This window comes from Mesoplodon densirostris, chromosome 15 (assembly GCF_025265405.1).
Source record: "Mesoplodon densirostris isolate mMesDen1 chromosome 15, mMesDen1 primary haplotype, whole genome shotgun sequence".
NCBI classification, from domain to species: domain Eukaryota; kingdom Metazoa; phylum Chordata; class Mammalia; order Artiodactyla; family Ziphiidae; genus Mesoplodon; species Mesoplodon densirostris.
In genome coordinates, this window is record NC_082675.1 from 7,150,640 (window position 1) to 7,175,965 (window position 25,326).

General features: G+C 42.2%; 1 protein-coding gene across 15 annotated transcripts in view; it reads right to left on the reverse strand.

Annotated features, from left to right (window-relative positions):
* Positions 1-25,326, reverse strand: part of CCDC62 (coiled-coil domain containing 62) — a 46,189-nt gene that overhangs the window by 15,679 nt on the left and 5,184 nt on the right. For 9 of the 15 annotated variants that reach the window (XM_060119437.1, XM_060119436.1, XM_060119429.1 and 6 more), the window contains 9 exons: positions 23,922-24,133; positions 21,768-21,869; positions 18,966-19,137; positions 16,847-16,948; positions 11,748-11,836; positions 11,282-11,397; positions 8,554-9,279; positions 6,019-6,169; positions 3,044-3,169 (listed from right to left, as the gene is read on the reverse strand). In XM_060119437.1, coding sequence (XP_059975420.1) covers positions 3,044-3,169; positions 6,019-6,169; positions 8,554-9,279; positions 11,282-11,397; positions 11,748-11,836; positions 16,847-16,948; positions 18,966-19,137; positions 21,768-21,869; positions 23,922-24,133 — 1,796 coding nt within the window. Of the gene's footprint in view, positions 1-3,043; positions 3,170-6,018; positions 6,170-8,553; positions 9,280-11,281; positions 11,398-11,747; positions 11,837-16,846; positions 16,949-18,965; positions 19,138-20,264; positions 20,333-21,767; positions 21,870-23,921; positions 24,134-25,326 lie in introns of those variants that run through there. The other 6 variants (XM_060119432.1, XM_060119428.1, XM_060119427.1 and 3 more) reach the window with 5 other exon arrangements.

Below are 25,326 nucleotides of genomic sequence, written 5' to 3' on the forward strand. Positions count from 1 at the left end.
ACAACTAGAGAAAGGCTGCACGCAGCAGCAAAGACCCAACGCAGCCAAAAAAAAAAAAAAAAAAAGTTCATAGCAGCTTTATCTATAATACTCCAAAATTGGAAACAACCCAAATGTCCCATCAACAGGCAAATAAACAAACCATGGTCTATTCATATACAATGGAATATTAATCAGCAATAAAAAGGAGTGAAATACTGATACACATAGCAACATGGATGAATCTCAAAATAATTCTATTGAAAGAAGCTAGATAAGGAGTATCTTAAGTGTATGATTGCACTTATATGAAGTTCTAGAACAGGCAAAATTATTCTCTGACGATAAAAGTCAAATCAGTAGCTGCCTAGAGTGGCAGTAAGGGAAGATTCACTCCAAAGAGGATGAGGGAACTTTCTGGGGTGATGGAAATGTTCTATACCTTGATTGGGATGTTGGTTACACTGGTACATATATGTAATGTACACATACATTAATATACATTAGAGCTAAATAAACTTATTGAACTAGTGATCTATACCAGTTCTTCATTAAAGAACAAGTATATAGGCACTAAAGACATTCTTTTATTTATTTATTTATTTATTTATTTATTTATTTATTTATTTATTTATTTAGGCTGCGTTGGGTCTTCATTGCTGCACGTGAGCTTTCTCTAGTTGTGGCAAGTGGGGGCTACTCTTCATTGCGGTGCACAGCCTTCTCATTGTGGTGGCTTCTCTTGTTGTGGAGCACAGGCGCAAGGCACATGGACTTCAGTAGTTGTGGCACACAGGCTCAGTAGTTGTGGCGCAGGGGCTTAGTTACTCCGCGGCATGTGGGATCTTCCCGGACCAGGGCTCGAACCTGTGTGCCCTGCACTGGCAGGCAGATTCTTAACCACTGCACCACCAGGGAAGCCCTAAAGACCTTCTTAATAAAATGTCTTTATTGACTGAGATAGTATAAATTACACCTCAATGAAGTTTATTTAAAAAGAAAGGTATTTCAGTGTTTTGCAGACCTTTTTAATTTTAGATTTTTTGGTCAGGGATACAAAAAAGTTTAACTCAATGGCCTTCAAATACCTTTAACTATGCCCATAGCACATCCAAGTAATGTACCTGGAATCTTAAAGCATCCGTTTCAAGCTCTTATTTTACAGATTAGGAAATTGGGACCCAAGTATTCTGATTTCAAGTTCAACGTTCTTTTCACTATTTATGTTAGGCTATAAAATCTACAAAGCAACTTATATCATTGCTACTGAAAGGTTCCTGTGCTCAGAAAAAGCAGTTAGAGGGACTTCCCTGGTGGTGCAATGGTTAAGAATCTGCCTGCCAATGCAGGGAACACAGGCTCGATCCCTAGTCCAGGAAGATCCCACATGCCGTGGAGCAACTAAGCCCACGCACCATACCTACTGAGCCTGCGCTCTAGGGCCCGCGAGCCACAACTACCAAGCCTGTGTGCTGTAACTACCGAAACCCGTGCACCTACAGCCCGTGCTCCGCAACAAGAGAAGCCACTGCAATGAGAAGCCCACACACCACAACGAAGAGTAGCCCCTGCTCACCACAACTAAAGAAAGCCCACACGCAGCAAAGAAGACCCAAACACAGCCAGAAAGAAAGAGAGAGAGAGAGAGAGAGAGAGGGAGGGAGAGAGGGAGAGAGAGAGAGGGAAAGAAAGAAGGAAAGAAAGAAAGAAAGAGTAGTATTTAAAAAAAAAAGGCAGTTAGAATTAACGTGTGAAACACTCCCCGAAGAATGATAAATTTAGGAGATTACTGTTTTGCAATTCCTCATGAAATAACAGATCTAAGTCATAAAAATCAAGGAATGCTAAAATCCTTAAGTGAACTTTAGGGAAACTCTATAATAAAAAAGCTCAGGCTGACAACCTCCTGAACTTCCATCAAGCCTGACATCCAAAAGTGGGACAACCAGACACGAGGATCCTCCCGATACAATGCACTAGGCAGTAGACAGCATCGCCCAGGAAGGCGTCGTCCCAAAACAGACAAAACCCCCAAACTGATCCCAAGTCTAATCAAGTTGCCAGATGGAAACACTAGCTTACAGGAATTTGGGGGATAAAACAACAGACAGGATGGAGTCAGCAAGACCCAGAACGTGGGAAGTTCTACTGGACAATGACCCAGTGTTTCTTCCTCAAATAAATGGCATTAAAAAACAATGAAAGGGGCTTCCCTGGTGGCGCAGTGGTTGAGAGTCCGCCTGCCGATGCAGGGGACACGGGTTCGTGCCCCGGTCCGGGAAGATCCCACATGCCGGGGAGCGGCTGGGCCTGTGAGCCATGGCTGCTGAGCCTGCGCGTCCGGAGCCTGTGCTCCGCAGCGGGAGAGGCCACAACGGTGAGAGGCCCGCGTACCGCAAAAAAAAAAAAAAAAAAAACAATGAAAGAAGAAGAAGAAAGAGGAGGAAGAAGAAGGAAGGAAGGAAAGAGAAAGGGAGGGAAGGAGAAGGAACTGTTAGTGATTAAGAGAGACCTTAAGGGACTTATCCAAGCGCCAAGTATGGACCTCGGTTGAGTACTGATTTGAATAACCAGTAAAAAGACATTTTTGAGATAAATGGGGAAACCTTGACGTGGTCTAGTCATTAGATGATATTAGACGATGAGAAAAAAGTCCTTATCTGTTAGAGCCACAGAATGAAGTATATATGAGTGAAATGATGTCTAGGATTTGCTTTAAAATGTTTCAGGAGAAAACAGGTACGGATGGGGGAAGACGAAACAAAACAGCAGAAAGCTGATGGTTCCTGAAGCTCTGCGATCGGAAGGATTCTTTCTACATCTGTATTTGAAATTTTCTACAATAAAATATTTTTTAAAAAACCCCCAGAATGTACATGCATGTGCCCAGGTAACTGGAAGGAGGACGTCTGGGTGTGGCGACACCTGAGTATGACTTTCTCTTCCTCCTTAAACCCAACCTGCTACCTCCTCCCCTTTCATTCTAATGGAAGGGGACGTTTGCGCACAACGACTGGAGTGTTTGGATACTGCAGGTGGGGTCAAAAGAAAAGGAACCACGTACCTTTCTGGCGCTGCTGCTGAGATTCTCAGCGCTGATGGGGAGCAGCATGCTCAGCTCCAGGTCTGTAACCATCTGACGGGATTCTGCCAGCAAACGCTGAAGCTTGCTGGTGGGAGAAAAATCATCCTGGGAAAACAACACACTTCAAGCATTCAGGAAATCAAGAGGCACTTTTCATTGTTTATGTTTACAAGTACAATGTAACAAACACAAATGTTAACTGTTCATTAACATTGGACTTTAGGTATTACATATCAAAGCAGGGCATTAAACACTAGATGAACCAAATTCCATTTATTTCTTAGAACCTACTTTGCTAAATAATTTGACTTAAACAGAACTTACTACAACTAATTAAGTAACATCCATGTGATAAAAGAATCCTAGGCATTGTTTACCTCTCTTAAGTCAACTTGCCAAGGCTGTAATTACCAGGTCAAAATACTTAAAAAATGCAACTTTAACACTAAAGCCTTGTTAGCTTTTAAAAATAAGTGGAAATATGCCTTAGTGTGTTTATTCTTACTTAATTTTCAACTTTGTGTAAAAAGTTTTCCACAGTGTACAATCTGTGAGTTTTCCACAGTGGACATACAATTAACTGTACAATTAAGTGTACAGGGGCTTCCCTGGTGGCGCAGTGCTTAAGAATCCACCTGCCAATGCAGGGGACATGGGTTTGATCCCTGGTCTGGGAAGATCCCACATGCCACGGAGCAGCTAAGCCCGTGCGCCACAACTACTGAGCCTGCGCTCAAGAGTCTGCGAGCCACAACTATGGAGCCCACATGCCACAACTACTGAAGCCCACGTACCTAGAGCCTGTGCTCCTCAACAAGAGAAGCCACCGCAATGAGAAGCCCGTGCCCCACCACGAAGAGTAGCCCCTGCTCGACACAACTAGAGAAAGCCTGTGTGCAGCAACGAAGACCCAACGCAGCCAAAAATAACTAAATGATTAAGTGTACAATCTGATGAGTTCCTACATACATGTGTACATGAGTACACACCCATGAAGCCATCCCCACAATGAACATGGGTCGCATTCATCATGCCTTTGGCCCTTTGGAATTCCTGCCTCTGTGAGTGCCTCCTCGCCATTCCCAGACAACTACTGATCTGCTTTCAGTCACCAGAGATTAGTTTGCATCTTCTAGAGTTTTATATAGATGCATTACATACTTTTGTCTGTCTGGCTTGTTTCACTCAGCATAACTATCTTGAGATTTACCTATGTTGTATGTGTCTAAATAGTTCATTCCTTTTTATTGCTGAGAAGTACTCCATTGTATGGATATACAACAGTTTATCTATTCACCTACTGCAGTATATTTGGGTTGTTTCCAGGTTTTTTAGCTAGTGCAAATAAAGCTGCTTTAATATTTATGTGGACATATGTTTCCATTTCTCTAGGGGTAGAGCAGCTGGGTCATATGGTAGGTGTATATTTAATTTTTTTTTAAAGTAGTTTTTTAACAGAAAGTACCCAGGTGTTTTCCAAAGTGGCTCTACCATTTACATTCCCACCATCAGTGAACAAAAGTCCCAGGTGCTCCCGATTCTAGTCAACACTTGGTGCAGTCAATTTTGAATAAAGAGAACTAACACTCATCAAATACCCATTAGGGGCCAGGCCCTACAATATCCCCTTTAAACAAAGCAACTGTGATGTTATAATTGCATATTTGCAGGCGAAGAAACTGAGGCTCAAAGAAATTAAATAACTGTACTAACGTCACTGAGCTAAGACAAAGCAAAACCGGGACCTGAACCCAGATGAGTTTGATTTCAAACCCGGATATCTTCCCAAAATAACACCAAAAATAACTAAGTTTACTTGAACTTATTTTCTTTACGAACCACCTGCAAGGGGGACCCCATTCATGTTGGAAACACTGGCTTATCCACAATAACGACACTGTAGACACAACCTCACTGCCTGTCTGTAGGGGCGTGGACACACTGCGGTTTATTCAATCACTGGACCGCACATCAAGCAACAATCAAAATGAAGAGGCTAGGTCCACAGTGTCAGCACAGATGAAGGTCACAAAACACTGACAAAGCTGGAAAATCACATCAGAAAGGGATATAGACAGCAGTTTACCATTCATGTACATTTTAAACAAAGTAATAGTAATTTTTTTTTAATTGTGGTATAGTTGCTTTACAACGTTGTGTCAGTTTCTGCTATATAACGAAGTGAATCAGCTATGTGTATACATATATCCCCTCCCTCTTGGACCTTCCTCCCTCCCCCACCTCTCCCCCTCCCCCCCGCATCTAGGTCACCACAGAGCACTGAGCTGAGCTTCCCTGTGCTATACAGCAGGTGCCCACTAGCTATCTGTTTTACACGTGGTAGTGTATATATGTCAATCCCAATCTCCCAATTCATCCCCCTCTTCCCCGGCGCCGTGTACACACATCTGTTCTCTACGTCTGCGTCTCTATTCCTGCCCTTAAGTATACAGTTTTATGTAAAACATAAAAGCATAAAGCAAGCATGGACGCAACTTCAGGGTAGTGGTTAACTGGTGGGGGTGGAGGGTAGGCACACACAGAATGGCACATGAACTTACCCTTTATCTGTAACATTTTATTTCTTTAGCAAGTTGAAAAATAAAGCAAACATGGCAAAATGTCAACGTGTTAAATCCGAATGTAAGTACATAGTTACTTGTATTTTTCATTTTCTGTGTGTTTAAAATATTTATTAAAAATAGATATATCAATCACCTGGAGGGCCTGAGGGCATCCTACCTGAAGTTATCTATAGGATATTTAAAGAAAAGAGAAGGTAAATAATTATGACTTCAGTTATGTAATATAAATTAAAGTCCTATAATTAAAAAAAAAAACCTGAAGAATAGCCAAAATTAAGCACACTAACAGTAGTGCTCTAGGAGAATTAGAAGTATGCTGGGGAGAAGTCTTGCTTGAATAAGCTGGGTATTACTAAGTGAAATACAAACCTTTTCACTGGGCAATGCTGCATCTTTGTTGACTAACAAAATCTTAGATGAGTTCTTTTTATCAGAAGAGGACTCCGTCTCTATCAACTTCTCATCCTCTCTTAAGGCAGATTTTGAAGAACCCAGACAGTGGGACTGCTGGATCAACTCACTGTGAATAATAAAACCAAAACAAAAACAGGCATCTTGAAACAACAGCAAACATGTCACCAATACTGTTATACATGAAAGTATCTCAACAGGACAAAAAAAAAAAAGTGTTTTCTTTTCTGATGATGAAGCTCAAGTTTGAATAGAACATTAGAGACTTGAGCAGAATATTTGTGTAGAATATTATAAATGAATGCATACCTTTAGCAGTAAGAATTAAAACCAAATTCTTCATTAAAGGGTAACTACAGAAGAGAGAATTGCCCTCCTCCCCACACCCACAAAAAAAAAGCAAAGAAAAGAAGGTGTGAGAGACGGGATCATCCAAAAGAGGAAAAAACTGAATACAGCACAAGGTTAAACATTTGAAGATTTTAGGTTTTTGGTTTGTGAGGCTGATTTTTGTTAATGGTCTTTTACAAGTCCTTCTGTGAAAGCAGAATGGCACTGTTGTGGGTCCTTGATTCTTCCATAGGGTCTTAGTAGTTAGAGAACAGACACGTGTAGCTAAGTTTCTGGTGTGTTGTTAACACCGGGCTCAAAGCAGAGCTGAGAGCAAGAGGCCCTGGAAACCTCTTCCTCCCACAGGCCCTGTAAGGCCGGCAGAGCAGGCCGTGGCCCCCTCCACATGTAAACCCCTGCACGGCAAATGGAATGGTGGTATAAACGTGACCATTTTAGTCAGATGATGAAGTAGGTACATAAGCTCGTATAATCTAAGGAAAAACAGGAAAACATCATTATCTCTTCCACTTAATCACGCGTTTGTCATTCGATGCCTTGGCAAATGCTTCTGTTGGCAGAACAGGGAGTCACTTGAATCATTTCAAGCCACGGAGGTCAAAAGGGCCTTGAGGGCTTCCCTGGTGGCGCAGTGGTTGAGAGTGCGCCTGCCGATGCAGGGGACACGGGTTCGTGCCCCGGTCTGGGAAGATCCCACATGCCATGGAGTGGCTGGGCCTGTGAGCCATGGCCGCTGAGCCTGCGCGTCCGGAGCCTGTACTCCGCAACGGGAGAGGCCACAGCAGTGAGAGGCCCGCGTACCGCAAAAAAAAAAAAAAAAAAAAGGCTCTCAATACAGAGACTTCATCCTTTCTGTAATTTGAGATCAAAGAGCTAGGTTTCCTTTAACAATAGCAGACATTAGTGCAGCACCCCTCAACTAACTACAAGATTCAGCAATTCGAACAGTAAGATAAGCCTGAAAAATGCAGCATATGCCAGAAACTAATCCATTCTTTTTCTCTTAAATAAACCAGTTGGGGGCTTCCCTGGTGGCACAGTGGTTGAGAGTCCACCTGCCGATGCAGGGGACACGGGTTCGTACCCCGGTCTGGGAGAATCCCACATGTGGCGGAGCGGCTGGGCCTGTGAGCCATGGCCGCTGAGCCTGTGCGTCCGGAGCCTGTGCTCCGCAACGGGAGAGGCCACAACAGTGAGAGGCCCGCATACCGCAAAACAAACAAACAAACAAACAAAAAACAACCAGTTGGATAAGGGTGGTCAAAAGGCACAAACTTCCAGTTATGAGATACATAAGAACTAGGGATTTCATGTACAGTAGGATTAATGTAATTAACACTGCTGTAGATTATATATAAAAGTTGTTGAGAAAGTAAATCCTAAGAGTTCTCATCACAAGGAAAAAATATATTTTTTTCTTTTTCTTTTTTTTGTGTCTATATGAGATGATGGATGTTCACTAAATCTATTGTGGTCATCATTTCCTGATGCACTGGAATCATCATGCCGAACACCTTAAACTTATACAGTGCTGTATGTCAGTTATATCTCAATAAAACTGGAAAAAAAAACAATAACTGTTACCAGCTTATTAAATACAAATATTCTTTCTCCTGCATGATTTTTAAAAGGAAGAAAGTTTGGGAAATGTAAAGTGAACACAAAGGCCAAAGCAGTTGGATGTGTAAATAAGCCAATGGGGGCAAAAAGAATGTCTTATCTGGGGTCTAGGGAATGTAATCTGGACATGAAAGAAACGGCTTATCGATTCAAAAGGATCCTGGCTGAGGAATGCTCCAGAGCAGCATTCTACCCTGTAAAGTGACCTCCCCGTTTGTTTTAAAATAAAACAGTGTTTGCTCAGCTCATGACAACTGGCTTTGTTTTTAAGCAAAACTTTTGCCTCAGAAGCTGTCCTAGGCACAAACTTCTCACTGGAATCCAATACAGTCTCTGTACAATCAAAACCTCAACAGCCTACCCTGTGATGAAAAGAGGAAATGGTTTGTGAAACGCAATTTCTGTTTCTAAACACTGCTTTCCATTTCATAGTTGGCATGAAGTGGCTACTGCAGCCCTTTTATATTTCTCAAAACCGTAAGTAGGCTCCCTGGGTGTTTACAAACATGAAACGAGACTGACCTTGTAGAGGAGTTGTGTTTGGTTCCACTGGCACTTTCCGAACAAGTGCACACCGATTTGTGGCGCACGATTCTCTGCACTTTGGAAGGCTTGAAGATGCTCATCCATTCCACGTCAGACATGTGGCCTGGAGCTTCGATTACGAAGTTACTCGGGTGGCAGCACTCGGATGCCCACATGTCACTTTCATCCAGACAGGCTTCGCTTTTATGGCAACATGAGACTCCAGACCTTTCCAGGTGATCTTGACATTTGAAATCTAGCTTTTCTGGTTGTTTTGAATCAGAACAGTCGGCCAGGCCCAGGTAAAGGCTGACGTCATGCCACTTTTCATCGGATCCAGATGTTGATGCTTCCGAGAGTTGTTCCTCTTCATTCTGAATCCCAGCTCCATTACCTTTTGGTGATTTTGCGTGGATCTTGCAAAATGTACTTTTGTTTTCGGGTTCAGTCTGGATTTTTCCTCCCAGAGACCAAGACTTTTGTTTCTCCACTAAGTCTTTTGCAAATAGAGATGAGATAGCAATTACACTTTTTCCCCCAAATGAAGGATTAACCTGTAGTTTCTTCTCTTTGCATACATCATAAGAGCTCTCGTCTGACTTATTTTGCTGAACCAACGTGGTCTCAAATTTTTGGTCCTTAACCAGTGACTTCTGATTGTCCTCCCTCTTAAAATCGACTTTTAGGTGGTTATTTTCAAGGTCTGATAAACACACTTCTCTGCTATGGTGGCATTACAAAAAACGGAAGTTATAAGATACACTTGATACTGTCGTTCTAAATATTTCACTTAAACCTCATCAACTGAGCTAAACCCTAGTAAGACCCATTTGTCTGAGTTGAAAATATGAGGTAGAATTTTTCTATTCTTCGGAGCCCAATTTTAGCCCAACCTCCTCCAGGAAGTCTTGCGATCACCACAGCCACTCCCCTCTTCCCATCCTTAATGTCCACTGCACTGACTCTCCATACTGCAAATCATTATCTTACTGTATATATTAATATATATCTAATTAATCAGATAGCGCATTTCCTATTATAACTATATCATTCACTGTTTCATACATATAAAAGTTTTGTCAAAAGATTCTTAAGGGGTTCCCTGGTGGCGCAGTGGTTGGGAGTCTGCCTGCAAATGCAGGGGACACAGGTTCGTGCCCTGGTCTGGGAAGATCCCATATGCCGCGGAGCGGCTGGGCCTGTGAACCATGGCCGCTGAGCCTGTGCGTCCGGAGCCTGTGCTCTGCAATGGGAGAGGCCCGCGTACCGCAAAAAAAAAAAAAGATTCTTAAGGTTTTTGTTCACATGTAGAAGCATTTTTAATCCTCCTGGAACCTAAGACAGCCTTTAACATACACTAAGTGTTCTGTAAATACTCGTTGACTGATCTGTTATTTCTCTTCCTAATTCACAGTTAAATAGACGTAAAGTCAGGATTGAAAGGCAAGGGAGAGTCAAGGTACAACGATAAGTTGGAAAGTGCCAAATGTGTTCACCATACTGCATTCATGACCATCCCATTTGTCTGCTGGATACTTATGTATCTATATATTGAAAACTGGTCTAAGGTAAAAGTGACACCACATGTGCAAAAATAAAAATCACTGTGATAAACCTTCTAATAAATTGTCAAAGTTTTTCTTGTCACACCTATTCAGGTGTTCTAATCTGTATGATTCTAATCCCTCCTTCTAGAATGGGATAAGACACTTTATGTTCTTAAAGAATAACCTCAATCATCCAGCCCAGGTACCTCCCAGGGGAAATGCAGTGCAAAAAGGAAAAAGAGCCAATAGGTTAGGGGCTTCTGTCTGCAAGAGGTCGCTGGGTTGGTCTGGTGTTTAGGAGTAGCAGCCACAGCTGGGATACAGAGCAATGGTGCAACAACCCCCCAGCAAAAGACCTCGAAGAAGAGTACAGCAAGTGCAGCAAAGTGTGGGTGAGTCCCCAGTTCTACTGTCTGTAGCAACAGCTGCTCCTTACATCCCTCCCTGCAGCTCTGACCACCCCCATCCTGAACTCCACCCTCCACGGAAAGGAGCTGCGTCATCCAGCCCAGCTTCTGCTCCTACATGCCGTGATGGGGAACTCCCCGAATTCCTGTTCCTTTCCATGACTCCCTGTACCATTTCTGCTTGTAAAAGTGGACTCAATTTAACTGTGGGGCAGTTGTATGCTTGTTAAATTAAACCAGACCTCATATATTTATATTTGAATTTGACAGAAACCAATTTAATTCACACACTGCCTTTTACAGGTAAGAGTAGACGTCTCCTCCTATTAACAAGGAAAATGGGAAAATCAAACTGAGAGCAGAGATCACCCTCAGCTGAACTTCTACTGCAGTTATTTATACCATTCTTTGGCATTATTTTAAACAAGTACCATGCCCAATATATCTTCCTTTTCCCTATTCCTAGCCCATGCCTAAAATACTGAGTGCTGGATGAATGAATAAATGATTCATCTCTGTAATTTCTACTTTAGCTCAAAGCCTTCTACACGACAAACACACAAATAATGTGCTTAATGAATTTAATCAAATGGTTAAATTAAGATCATGCCTAAAATTCTCACTACCACCCAGGATTAGCTCACATATATTTATTCCCTACGACCTACCAAACAGTAATTAAGTACTGGCCCACAGCAGGTACTTAACAAATATTGACTGAATGATGGAATAAAATACAAGATCATATTAATAGCATCATACTAAGATTACCTGGATTCCAGGGCCTTTGATTCCTCCATCTTTGAGTCATATATCTGTATTGATTCCTGAGAATTTTCCACATTGAAATGAAGAAACTGCAGATCACGCTGTTGTTTTATGTAAATCTGCCGTAGATATTGATAAATCAAAATAAAGTGTAACAACAAAGCTAAACTGAGCCAACTACTGGCACTTTCAAATGCCAAAACAGATCAGATAGTGACTAAAGAACTATGCTGAATATGTTTGCTTTTCTTTTTCCTATGTTAGCCCTGAGATTTGTTAATGTAACTAGTCTCCTAACCTTTAATTACCATAAGCAAGACCCTAACTGCTAGGTTAAGATGATACACCTTTAATGTAGTCAGGATTCCAAAAGCATCATAAACGAAATCACTGGGCATACACTTTTCCTAATTTGATGTTTGTTTACAAGCGTTTCCCACCTAATAGAGAAGGGTAAGTGGGAACCTACCTGTCTCAGATTATGCAGCTCCGTGCTCAGGCGTTCTTGCTTTGACTTTGCGATATCCAGTAACTCGTCTTTCCTTTTTTCTCTCTCTACTATTTAAGAACAAATATTATTAAAACGTTTTTCACCAGCCCATATCGACACAAACCTCTTCATTTCCAACAATTTTACGCGCAGCTAACTTTTCTCCCCTCCTTCCTGAATTTTAAAATTGCAAAATGGATGGCTGGAAAGAGCTTTAATCAGTGATGCTGACTAGATCCTTCACCAAATTTGAAAACTTTCACACTATAATTAATGTTAAGTCAAAAAAGTATTCAAAACTGTACCAACTCTCTGCTCAAATGACATGTGTGTGTCTGTATGTAGATATGCATAGAAAAAGGCTGAGAGCAAGCATACTGAAGTATCAAATTAAGTTATTTTTTAGATAGAAGGATTAATGACAATTATTTTCCTCTTTTTTTTTTTTTTTTTTTTTTTTTTTTTTTTTGCGGTACGCGGGCCTCTCACTGTTGTGGCCTCTCCCGTTGCGGAGCACAGGCTCCGGACGCGCAGGCTCAGCGGCCATGGCTCACGGGCCCAGCCGCTCCGCGGCATGTGGGATCTTCCCGGACCGGGGCACGAACCCGTGTCCCCTGCATCGGCAGGCGGACCCTCAACCACTGCGCCACCAGGGAAGCCCTGTCTTTCCATTTTAATGAAAGTCCAGCACTCCTTTACAGACTTTCTTTTTCTTGAAAACTCTTTACCTGATGGGTAATTAAGATTCAGAATTTTCTTTAATATACATAGTATTACACTCAATTTTCTAGCACAAAAAGACAGAACAGAGGTTTTTTGGGTTTTTTTTAATCTTCATTCTTTTACAAAGACCTTAAACATTCTGCTGAAACGCAGACACTTCACTGTTACTAGAGTTGGGGTATGAGAAATCAGTATTTTAAAAAGTTTCAGAACTTGGCAGATGAGAACCCCCAGAAAGGAAAGATCTAAAGTGCTATACGAAGACTTGTACGGGAAAAAAAATATTAATATTATGCTTAAGGGGAAATAATTTCATTCACATAGAAGTGATAGATCAACAATAAATGTCTCACCTAAAAAAACCCACTATCTTTATAAGAAGTTCAAGCTAAATGCATAAAATGACCCTCTAATTATTAATACATGAATCGGTTTTGAGTAAATCAGGTGCAGCCTAAATCAAAATTGACAACTTCTATGGTTTATTAACAAAGCACCTTTTCCACATGTCATTTTTCTCATGGATGAAAAAGAATACAAATCTTTATTATTATCGCTTTACATTTGGAGCGTCACAGAAACCATTTAAGGACAAAGGCACAAGCTTTGCTGGAGACAGCGGCTCTACCTGGACAGCTTTCCTGCCAAGTGTCTGCTGGCGGTCACTGGGGACCAGGTGGAATAAAGCGTGAGCAGGGATCTATGAAAGCCACCACCTCCTAGCCAAACACGCTTAATGCTCAGCCCTTCAGATACGGGTCTGCGGCATCATCTTTTTTTTTTTTAAGATTTTTTTTAATATGGACCATTAAAAATTTTTTTTTGGGGGGGGTGCTGCATTGGGTCTTCACTGCTGCACGTGGGTTTTTCTCTGGTTGTAGTGAGAGCGGGCTACTCTTCGTTGCGGTGTGAGGGCTTCTCATTGTGGTGGCTTCTCTTGTTGTGGAGCATGGGCTCTAGGCACGCAGGCTTCAGTAGTTGTGGCACATGGGCTCAGCAGCTGTGGCTTGCAGGCCTAGAGTGCAGGCTCAGTAGCTGTGGCTCACGGGCTTAGTTGCTCCGCGGCATGTGGCATCTTTCCAGACCAGGGATCAAACCCGTGTCCCTTGCATTGGCAGGCGGATTCTTAAACACTGTGCCACCAGGGAAGTCCGATGTGGACCATTTTTAAAGTCTTTATTGAATTTGCCACAGTATTGCTTCTGTTCCATGACTTGGCCTTTTGGCCACGAGGCACGTGGGATCCTAGCTCCCCGACCAAGGATCGAACCCTCACCCCCTGCGTTGGAAGGCAAAGTCCTAACCACTGGACTGCCGGGGAAGTCCCGCATCATCTTACTTTTAAAGGTAATCCTCGTGCACAGAATTGAGAATGTGTCACAGTGAAAGCCAGGGCGTCGGGTTTAAAACTTACGTCTCTTCAATCCTGAATTTATTTCTTTGCATTAGGTGAGTCAACACCATAACAAAAGCCTATAAAAGTAGTGCACTTGAGGGGCTTCCCTGGTGGCGCAGTGGTTGAGAGTCCGCCTGCCGATGCAGGGGACACGGGTTAGTGCCCCGGTCCAGGAAGATCCCACATGCTGCGGAGCGGCTGGGCCCGTGAGCCATGGGCGCTGAGCCTGCGCGTCCGGAGCCTGTGCTCCACAACGGGAGAGGCCACAACAGTGAGAGGCCCGCGTACCGCAAAAAAAAAAGAAAAAAAAAAAAAAGTAGTGCACTTGCAATGTTTATGTAGAGTCGCATTTAGTTTATGTGAATTCAACTCTATGCACAAAGAAAACAGTAAAACAGTAGCTCTTTCCCGGTGGAAGTGACGCCCTCAGGGCATCTGGGACTCCGGCTGCTCTCAGCTCTACCCACCTCTTCCATTAACAGCATGATCACACACTGGGTGCATTCCCGGCACTCAGAGATACTTGTTTTGGACACAGCACGGCCCCTAAACAAAAGCCAGCTACTTTATTTGGCATTCAAAGATAATTTTAAATATATTTCAATACTGCCTTAATCTGACTTTAGAATAATCTACTGTTGCACGAAATAGAACTGTTTCCTTAGATCTGATACTTTCCTACGTGGCTGGGTTATCTGGGGTCAAAGTGGAGTGAGTCCGCCTTTTTCACACGTTGGTCACTGAAGACAAAGAGGTATGGAACCCTGCTGACACCTGCCTGAGCGGGCAGCCTAAGGAAGACAGCACAGAGGAAAGGGTGCTGAAGTCTGGACCTGCCAAAATCTGATCAAGCTTCTGCGTCTTTTACTGCCTGGGAGACCTTCACTCAATCTCACAGGGCCTTGTTTATGGGACTCGCAGGGCCACAGAAATGTAAACTAGTATCATTGTTTTATTTGCAAACTTCTTATAAGCAACATGTACAAATGCAACATGTCTCTAAGCCTATGTGAAGAACTTCATCTTCAACAAGAGGAAAAAGAAGTTTTGAACTTAAAAGTACATTTTTAAGACATCTTCCAACCTTGAATAAAATGTGTTAATTTTTAGCCATGACACCTGATAGCATATTATCCTGTCAAGCCTTTAAAAATTCTTTTCAGGCTTTAATTCACTTTTATAATTTAAACACACAAAAATTGTTCTGAGACAGTGGTACGAATTGAAAAGATATTTAAGAAATCAGCTTAGGGCTTCCCTGGTGGCGCAGTGGTTGAGAGTCCGCCTGCCGATGCAGGGGACACAGGTTCGTGCCCCGGTCCGGGAAGATCCCACATGCCGCGGAGCGGCTGGGCCCGTGAGCCATGGCCGCGGAGCCTGTGCGTCTGGAGCCTGTGCTCTGCAACGGGAGAAGCCAGAACAGTGAGAGGCCCGCGTACCGCAAAAAAAAAAGAAATCAGCTTAGAAAAGGATAAAAAAATATTTCACAAAATGGATTTATTAGAGTTTTATCTAACAAATTACATATACTTTACCTAGTAATACATAATAGAATGTATGAGTAAAAACAGATGAGCCAATAAAAAAGATTATTAAAATGTTCTGTCAATGTTGTTCCTTCCTCTGACCTCGCGCAGCATTTTATTCACAGCATCTATAGAGCACTGAACTCTCTTTGGGCCCATGAGCTCCTTAGTCACTAGCAGGGTGCCTGGCACACAGATGCCGATCCAAAGCTTGCGGGAATTCAACTGTAAAGCTACAAACATATGTATATCTTTGTGCAGATGTACAAATATATGTATATCTTTATGTAAGTATCTGTAACAACGTAAGACATAATTACTTTGAGACGCAGGAATCCTAGAAATAATGGAAATAGTGACCTCTAGTGGTAGAAAACTGCATGTCCCCAATCTTTAATCACATGAGATTAAAATTAAGAATTTCATTTTATTTGAAAAAAATGTAATATAATACTGTATTCTGCCCTTTAACTTATAGAAATGTAGTCTCTTCCTAGAAGGAAGGACACTGAGGGTAGGTATGAGTAGACCCAAACATGTTCACTTAGTTAATTAAATTCTTTTTTCTTTTGGCCATACCACATGGCATGCGGGATCTTAGTTCCCTGACCAGGGATCGAACCCGCGCCCCCTGCAGTGGAAGCGCGGAGTCCTAACCACTGGATCTCCAGGGAAGTCCCAGTTCATTTAACTTCTATTTGGAACTTTACCTCCAAACCTATGATTTTCTTCATACAAACCGCCAAAATTAAAGTCTAACAAAATCTTCTTGGCTGTCAGGGCCATGTGTGGATAAGCTCTAAATATCAGTGATTCTCAGCTGGGAGCAGAGAAAGGAGAGGCTAGAAACTCTGACGTGCGTTGGGGTTAGCGTGTAGGAGAACATGGCGGTGAGGGAGAGTGGGGAGTGCCACTTTTATGTTTATCAGAAGGGGGCCTAAGTTACACCTTATTGACAAACTTGCTTTTAAGTCATGAAAAATTCATCTCCAACATTATTATTTTGCAGTCGTACTGATGTAACAAAACACGTGAGTATTTTCCAACTGTAATAATTACAGGTGATCTATTTGCAAAATTGAAAAAATGTTGAATTCCTAATTTTTATCTAGTATTTGCAAATACTTGGCTCATAAGATTTTTTCTTATTGAATTTTTAAGCCCAAGTACTATGTTTTTAGTGAGTTAGTATAGTCACGCACTCAAGCTAGAAGGGAGAGCACCTCCTCATTTCACAGAAGAGGAAACAGAGTGAACTGGGAGGCACGATAACAGCTTTAAAATTCCCTGCCTGGTCCCTCCTCGTTTCTCAAAGGGTGTTAAAATAAATTAATTAAATACATAAAGTATTTTGAGAGAGGTACAATTCATTTAGCCCGTCATGGTAGTATCGCAGAACATTCAGGTTACTTAAACTAATTATCTATTTTTACCGGTAAAAACCAATTCATCATGCAGGCAACTTTTCTCTTGCTTGAGGCGAAAGATCTCTTCTCGTTGTTCATTATTTTCTGTTGTCTTTTCATTTAGATCCTCTTCACAAATAGAAGGGGAAAAAAAGTCCTCAAATAAATACTAGTTCCTAGAAGAATATACACTGTGAATACCTCTCACGTCCTCAGCACCCACTTCCAATTAATATGAAGTCCTGTTGGATCTACAACCAAAATATGTCCCTCATCTAACATCTCACTGCACCCCCAGCAGTGACCCTGGCCAAGGCTTCCACTGTCTCCCTGCTCGAACCCTGCCTCTCCCTCCTCTCCCTTTGCAGTCTCCTGTCCACGGAGCAATCAGGGCCATCTGCTGGCGTCACTTCTCTGTTAAAAGCCCTTGTGCTACACTTAGGAGGAAATCCAAACTCCTTACCTTAAGACCTGCACAGCCTGGCCCTGCCCTTTCAATCTGTTCCTTACACTGGCCCCAACCTCAAAACCCACACCAGGGCTTTTGCATTTGCTGTTTCTTCTGCCTGGGAGGTCCTGGCCCAGATCTTTGCACGACTGGTTCTTCCCATCATCCAAGTTTCACCTCTAATGTTCTCTTCAAAGACGCCTCCCCAGTGCACCCAAACTAAATAAGTCTCCTTCCCTCACTCTCTAGTCCACTATCCATGATGCTGCTTTTATTTTTTTAATAAATATTGAATTTATAAAATAAGACATAAAAGTTGATAGCACAGACTTCTTTTTACTTTAAATGTTACCTAGGTAAACACAGCATTCAATAAATACTTATCGAATGCCTACAATGTACCCCAGGGGCTGTGCTATTAACTGTGGATCCAAAAAAAGAGAAGACGGAGTCCATCCCTGCTGTCAAGGGGCTTATAGTATGATTATGATTTTAGCTGAAGCTACAAATGGAGACAAAAGTATGATTTACCACAAGTCAGGGCATCATAAGAGCAAGATTTTAGGAGGTGGAGTTTTTTAAATTAAACCTGCCCCATAGCCTTTCACAATTTGGACAGCAACTCCCTGCCTCAGGAGGGATTTCCTCAGGGACAGAGGTGGAGCAATCGCACCATCGCACGGCTCTGTCATTCTAAGTTTGCTTGGTCCACAGCAGGAGTCAGTCTTCGTGTCTAGTGTGATGACCACTTATAAATGGGACAGTCTGGGTGCAGATTTAAGACCTGGTTGGCGCCTCCATCCAACAGCTTCCCCTGCCCCACAGTGGGGAAAGGCCAGAGAAAAGTGGGCCTCCCTCCACATTCTCTGCAGACGAATATAAATGTTTACTCCATCACCTAGATCCATATTCCAGTACATAGCATTAACCTATCTGGCATACCCAGCCCTCGTTTCATTAGAAAACTTCAAGTAGTAGAAAAATAAACTGTGGGGTTACTGTGAGAATGAAAACAGAACAGGAGGACACAAAAGGAATTCCCCCCAAAATAAAACATGCACCAAAAAGCCACTCTGGGAGTTTGTATTGTAGTGGTAAATCCTCACCCCTCCCTGCATTCCTCCCTCGATTTTTTGTAAATCCTCCCACAGGGGATTGCCTGACTCTGGGTTCAGCCATGTGACTCGCTTTGGCCACAGAATGAGGGGGAAGTGATGGTATATACAGGTCCTCCCATCTTTTTGCTTCTCTTAAGCTTCTGCTTTCACCGTGGGAAGAAATGCCCAGGCTAGCCTACCGGGGAGGAGAAGATGCCCCAGGGGAGCCGCTCAGCTGGGCCCAATGGAGATCAGCCAAGTCCCGTGTGGCTTCCAGATACATGGGTTTATCAAATGCTCGTGGTTGCATGCCACTGAGATACTGTCATTGGTTGCTACAAAGCGTATAGTAGCAATAGCTAACCGGTACAGCAAAGGCAAGATTATTTTTAAAATAGAACGCATTAGGCAGTTTCCCCCAACTCTGTTATTTATCTTGTAACACAAAAACTTGCAGCATAATTCTATACAAATGAAATGAACATCTCAGGGTAGGACCTAAAGCTAACAACAGTCCTATTCTCAGTTATGAGATTAAGTGAACCCAAAGGAAGAAATATATTCCCAAGATAAAATGCTTAAATTTATGCCTCTTCCTTACCTTTTAGCTTATTGACTTCCATCTTAAGTGCCTTCAATTTCTGCTTATAATCTTGCTTTTCTTTCACAATACAGGTCTCCGCCATCTTAGCATCGCGTAAGGCATGCTCTAACAATTTAAATTTACCCGAACAGTCAGCAATGTGATTGACTGCCTCGATAATATCTTTGTCCTACAAACCAAATTTGAAAACTGTTACATAAGATTTTAAAATTCCAACTAAACAATAAGAAAACACTACACTTAATAAGATCTCATTGTGGGGGCTTCCCTGGTGGCACAGTGGTTGAGAGTCCACCTGCCAATGCAGGGGACACGGGTTCGTGCCCCGGTCCGGGAAGATCCCACATGCCACGGAGCGGCTGGGCCCGTGAGCCATGGCCGCTGAGCCTGTGCGTCCGGAGCCTGTGCTCCGCAGCGGGAGAGGCCACAACAGTGAGAGGCCCGCGTACCGCAAAAAAAAAAAAAAAAAAGATCTCATTGTGGGAGAGGAATACATTGGGACATTGGGATTGACATATACAAACTACTATATATAAAATAGAGAATGAGTAAGAGCCTGCTATACCACAGGGAACTCTACTCAATACTCTGTAATGACCTGTATGGGAAAAGAATCTAAAAACAAAGTGTGGATATATGTATATGTATAACTGATTCACTTTGCTGCGCACCTGAAACTAACACAACACTGTAAATCAACTATACCCCAAAAAGAATTAAAAAAAAAAAAAAAAGATCTCATTGTGTACCCGGTTTCATTCCAAGCACTTTCCACGTGTTACCTCATTTAATCCTCACGGTAACTCTCTGAGGTAGGGACTATGGTCACTCCCCACGTGACAGAGGACCCGACAGTAAAGTGGCCACAGTTATACAGCTGGTTAGTGATGGAGTTCCGGTTTGAACTTAGCCGGCTGCCCCTGAAACCATGCACGAACCACCATAGTTTACTGTCTCAGAAAGTTCAGAAGCAAACATTTGATTACCTATGAAACTGTAAGAGCAATAGGAAGGCTGGTGGCCCTTGAGGGGGCTTAGTCTCTGCATTACAGATAAATCCCATAGGCCCTCCTTCCTCTCCTTCTTTTCAGCTCGTTAACATGACAGACGCCAAGACCTTATCCCAAACCTACCCAATTCAGAACCCCTTATTGTTGAGATGGTTGTTTTAATTACATAAAAGGTATCTATGTGCTTGTTGAAAAGCAATTCAAATAACACCTGAAAGTATAAAAATAATATGCAAAAGTACTCCCCCACCACTCATGTGGAATAACTATTACTAGCAGGTTTTACCTTTGCTTAAGGACAAAGGTTTCTGCGATAGCATCCTATAAGCGTTCCTAAAATACTTCACAGTCTGCACATCTCACGTTAGGACTTATGGGAAAAATAGGGTTTGAGCAGACCATTCAAAAACCGATGGAACTCTGTGATCAGACCAGTAGCAAAGAAACAGTAGTCCTGTTAAGTACAAGAACACAGTTTAGCAAATGCCATTGCAGACACATCAGTCAGGCAATCCTTTTCAGCTTCACCAGGAGTTTGCTATGATGGACACTGTAGGGGTTGCTGAAGCCAGGAAACTGGTCACTACTTGATTAAAGACAATTCTATAGATTTTAATATTTTCTTTTTAATTTTATGAAAGCTTGTCCCTGATCACTCAAAAACATTTATGTGCTGGGAAAGATCACATATGAATTAGCATGAGTGTCCCATTATACCAGAATCACTCCTCTAGTCACCTGCTGTCCAACACATGTGTTACCACATAGAAGAGACTTTATCCATCACTGTTTATGGCATGTTAGTGACTACATCAACTACTTGACTGCTAAGTTTTCTCCTCAATTAAAAACATATTAACGGGCTTCCCTGGTGGCGCAGTGGTTAAGAATCCACCTGCCAATGCAGGGGACACAGGTTCGAGTCCTGGTCCAGGAAGATCCCACATGCTGCAGAGCAACTATGCCTGTGCACCACAACTACTGAGCCCACACTCTAGAGCCTGCGAGCCACAACTACTGAGCCTGCACACTGCAACTACTGAAGCCTGCGCACCTAGAGCCCGTGCTCTGCAACAAGAGAAGCCACTGCAATGAGAAGCCTGTGCACCACAATGAAGAGTAGCCCCCGCTTGCCCCAACTAGAGAAAGCCCGTGCGCAGCAATGAAGACCCAACGCAGCCAAAAATAAATTAATTTAAAAAAAATATTAACAAGTAATTTGATTGCTAATGACTTTATGAGACCCAATAATGTATACCTCAGAAGAAACCAGCTGAATGCAGGCATGCTGGACCCTGGAATGGGCCTTGGAGACAGAGACCCACAGTGCACTCCTGCCTCCTCAGTGCCTTGGGGGCATCATTTTAAACTTGTTTCCCTCATTGCTAAAACCAGAATTTAAAAAAAGAGAGCAGGGCTTCCCTGGTGGCGCAGTGGTTGGTTGAGAGTCCGCCTGCCGATGCAGGGGACACGGGTTCGTGCCCCCGTCCGGGAAGATCCCACATGCCGCGGAGTGGCTGGGCCCGTGAGGCATGGCCGCTGAGCCTGCGCGTCTGGAGCCTGTGCTCCGCAACGGGAGGGGCCACAGCAGTGAGAGTCCCACATACCATACATACATACATACATACATACGTAAATAAGTAAGTAAATAAGTAAATAAATAAATAGAGCAACATTGATAGCTCAACCTATCTGAGTCGCTGTGGGACTTCAGTAACCTAATGTACATTGCTATACTCTATCAACTACAAAGTGCCTGGCAAGCGAAAGTATCGTGATTCTGAATTACCTTCAGCTTTATCATGGTGGTGAGAGCCTGTTCTCGAGCTTGCAATTGTCCCACTTGAGCAGAAAGTTCCACTAATGTGTTGCTGAGATTTTTGTTTCTAGCCTATGAGGGACAACACAAAATACTAATTGAGTCATTTAAAAGCTTTCATCACTCTCACCAGCCACAATCTGTGCTCATTCTTCTGTTTTGTTTTTGCTCTGCTTAGCTTTTTTAGTAACAAAGTGGGCTAAGTAAGCAGTCATCAAAAAGGAACACAAATATCTATTTCCCCATTATCCCCAGCATCTTCTCAGTACTTGAGTTTTGCCCTACTGAGTTCTATCAGTTACGTTTATAAACATGTCTACTTCCTAATGGTCTTTAATGAATACTTCCAGGTTGGCAAGAATTAGCAAGAGACTTGCTTTGCTGAAATAAAGTAGCATTAATGAACTTTTGTGCATCTTTATGTTGAAATAACTTCCTATTGGGGTATTCCCACTTATCAGGGTTTGTTTTTTTTTTACCCAGAGATCTAGATTTGGTATAATTATTGTGTACATAATGTGCTTATTGGTTGGGAAAAAAAGAATAATCAGGCTTTTTAAAAAGAGATCTTCATGGAGGAACCTTAAATGCATGTTACTAAGTGAAAGAAGCCAATCTGAAAAGGCTACATATTGTATGATTCCAACTCTACGACATTCTGGAAAAGACAAAACTCTGGAGACGGTGAAGAGATCAATGGTTGCCAGGGGTTGTGGCAGAGGAGAGCAGAGAGGGTTTTTAGGGCAGTGAAACTACTGTGCGACATTACAGTGGTGCGTGCAGGTCATTATTCATCAAAACCCACAGAACGTACACCACCAAGAGTGAACCCTAATGTACGCTATGGACTTTGGGTGGCAATGATGTGTCAGTGTAGGTTCACTGATTGCAACAAATGTACTGCTGTGATGCAGAATGTCCACAGTGGAGGAGGCTGGCTGGGGGAGGGGGCAGTGTCTATGAGAAATCTCTGCACATTCCACCCAATTTTGCTATGCACCTAAAACTGCTCTAAAAAATAAAGTTTATTAATTAAAAAAAAAAATCTTCCTGCTATGGACTGAATTGCACCCCCCGCCCAAATGCACATGTTGAAGCCCTATGAAGCCCTAACCTCTAATGTGATGGTGTTTGGGGGTGGAGCCTTTGAGAAGTAATTACGTTTAGATGAGGTCATGAGAGTGGGGCCCTCATGATGGGATCAGTGCCCTCATAAGAAAAGACACCAGAAAGCTTGCTTATGTACTGTCTCTCTCCCTGCCACAGGACACAGTAAGAAGGTGACCGTTTACAAGCCAAGAAGAGAGCCCTCACCAGAAACCGACCAGGCCAGCACCTTGATCTTGGACTTCTAACCTACAGAACGGTGAGGAAAGAAATTTCTGCCCAGTCTGTGGTACTTTGTGATGGCAGCCCAAGCTGACTAACACGCTTCCATTTTTTAATTCAACATATCAAGAAATTCCAGAATAGTCTTCACTTATTTTATAGCTAGAAACTGTCTAGAAGAGTAATCTGAACTTTTAGACATAAAATCTATACAATTATTATGAGTTATTAAGACTCACTATATTACCAAGATCTATACTGATATCATATGAAACAAGAATATGAAGGCTGTAAGAACAACAAAAAAGGCTTTCTCACTGTGTCTCTCAAAAAGCATGAGTTCAAAAGATATCTGATGACTCACCAGCTAGAAATGAAAACTGAAAAATCACTTTTACAGATTTTATTCCCAATATGCCACTAACGTGATATAGATATTTGTTTCATCAGATTAGACAGTTATTCAGAAAGCATAATTTGAAGCTACTTGATGATATGGATCTCAGAATCTGAGAAAGGCTTTCTAAAATAACTCATTGTTGATAAAATGATAGATGCTACCAAACAGATGGCTTAACAGTTAGAAAAGGGCTGTAATGAAGCTTCATCTCCAAGACAAGATAGCACTGGCAGCTAACCAAAGCCCCACAATAAACACAAAACTATGATGATGGATGGATGGATATACTTTCATACACACGCACATGCATTTTTAATGGAAATATTTAAATCTAATTTTTCAATAACTGAAACACAAACAGAATTTGGGCTAGGGAAGCTTATCTTAAAACCAACCTCAAGGTCTTCAGAGAGGAGAGTGGAATGAGTTGCCTTTTGGGCCATTTCTTGAAGCTGTAGTTGAGTCTTTTGAAGAGTACTTTGGCATTCAATTTGATTCGATTCAAGGGTTTTTACCTTCTTTGTGAGTGACCTGATTATTTCAGTTCTTTTATGTAGTTCACCTGAGGGAGATTTCATCAATAACTGACTTGTGGTCAGATTTGAAGCTGAAAATGCATTATTTTCAAAACACATGGTTAAAGGTTAATACTTCTTTTAAAAGTTTTTATTATGAAATGCACAATACTGTACCTTAGTCAAGAAACAGAACACCAGCAGCAACCCAGAAGGCCCTGTATGTCACTTCCTGAACACAATCTCTCCAGTTTCCCACCTTCCCAACCACCGTCCTGATCTTACTCATTTCCTTGTTTTTTATTATAGTTTTACTATCTATGACCACATCCCTAAGAATAGTTTAATTTGAACCATATGTAAATGGAATTGTACTCTATGGATTCTTCTGTTTGCTTTTTTTGCTCAAGATTATGATCCTGGCAATTCCCTGGTTGCCCAGTGGTTAGGACTCCACGGTTTCACTGCCAAGGACCTGGGTTTGATCCCTGGTTGGGCAACTAAGATCCCACAAGCTGCCTGGCACAGACGAAAAAAAAAAAGATTATGATCCTGAGATGTATCCATGTGGCTGTAGGTAACTCCTGTTTGCGTACTGTCATTGCTGTATAATATCATTATATGATCATGCCAAAATGTATTTATACATTCTACTACTGGTGGTCATTTGGACTGTTTCCACTTTGCTGCTCTAAATATTCTCCTACAAGTATCTTGGTGCTTTTGCAGGAGTTCCTCTAGAGCCTCGATACTCAAAATGTGGCCCTTGGACCAGCAACAGGGACATCACCGGGGACCTTGTTAGATACACAGACCTACTGTATCACCATCTACATATTAACAAGATCCTTAGGTAATTTATGTGCATATTGAAGGGTGAGTGGATTTCCTAGAAGAGGAAATGCTGGGCCACAGCTATGTATATCTTCAACTTTACCAGAACTGTCAAATGATTTTCCAAAGTAGCTGTACCAGCTGACACGCCCACCAGCAGTGAATGAGCCTTCCCTTGCTCCACACTTTTACCAATACCTGATATTTTTTGCCAGTCTGGTCAGTATAAAAAGGTCTCATTATGGTCTTAATTTACATTTCCCTAATTACTAATGAGAATGAGAACTTTTTTGTACATTTATTGGCCATGCAGTGTTCCATGAAATGCCTATTCAGGTGTCTTGCTCATTTTAAAACCAGATACTGATGGTTATCTCCGAGGCAGACCTCGGAGATATTGCAGGTTCAGTTCCAAACCACCGCAATAAAATGAATATCACAATAAAGCAAG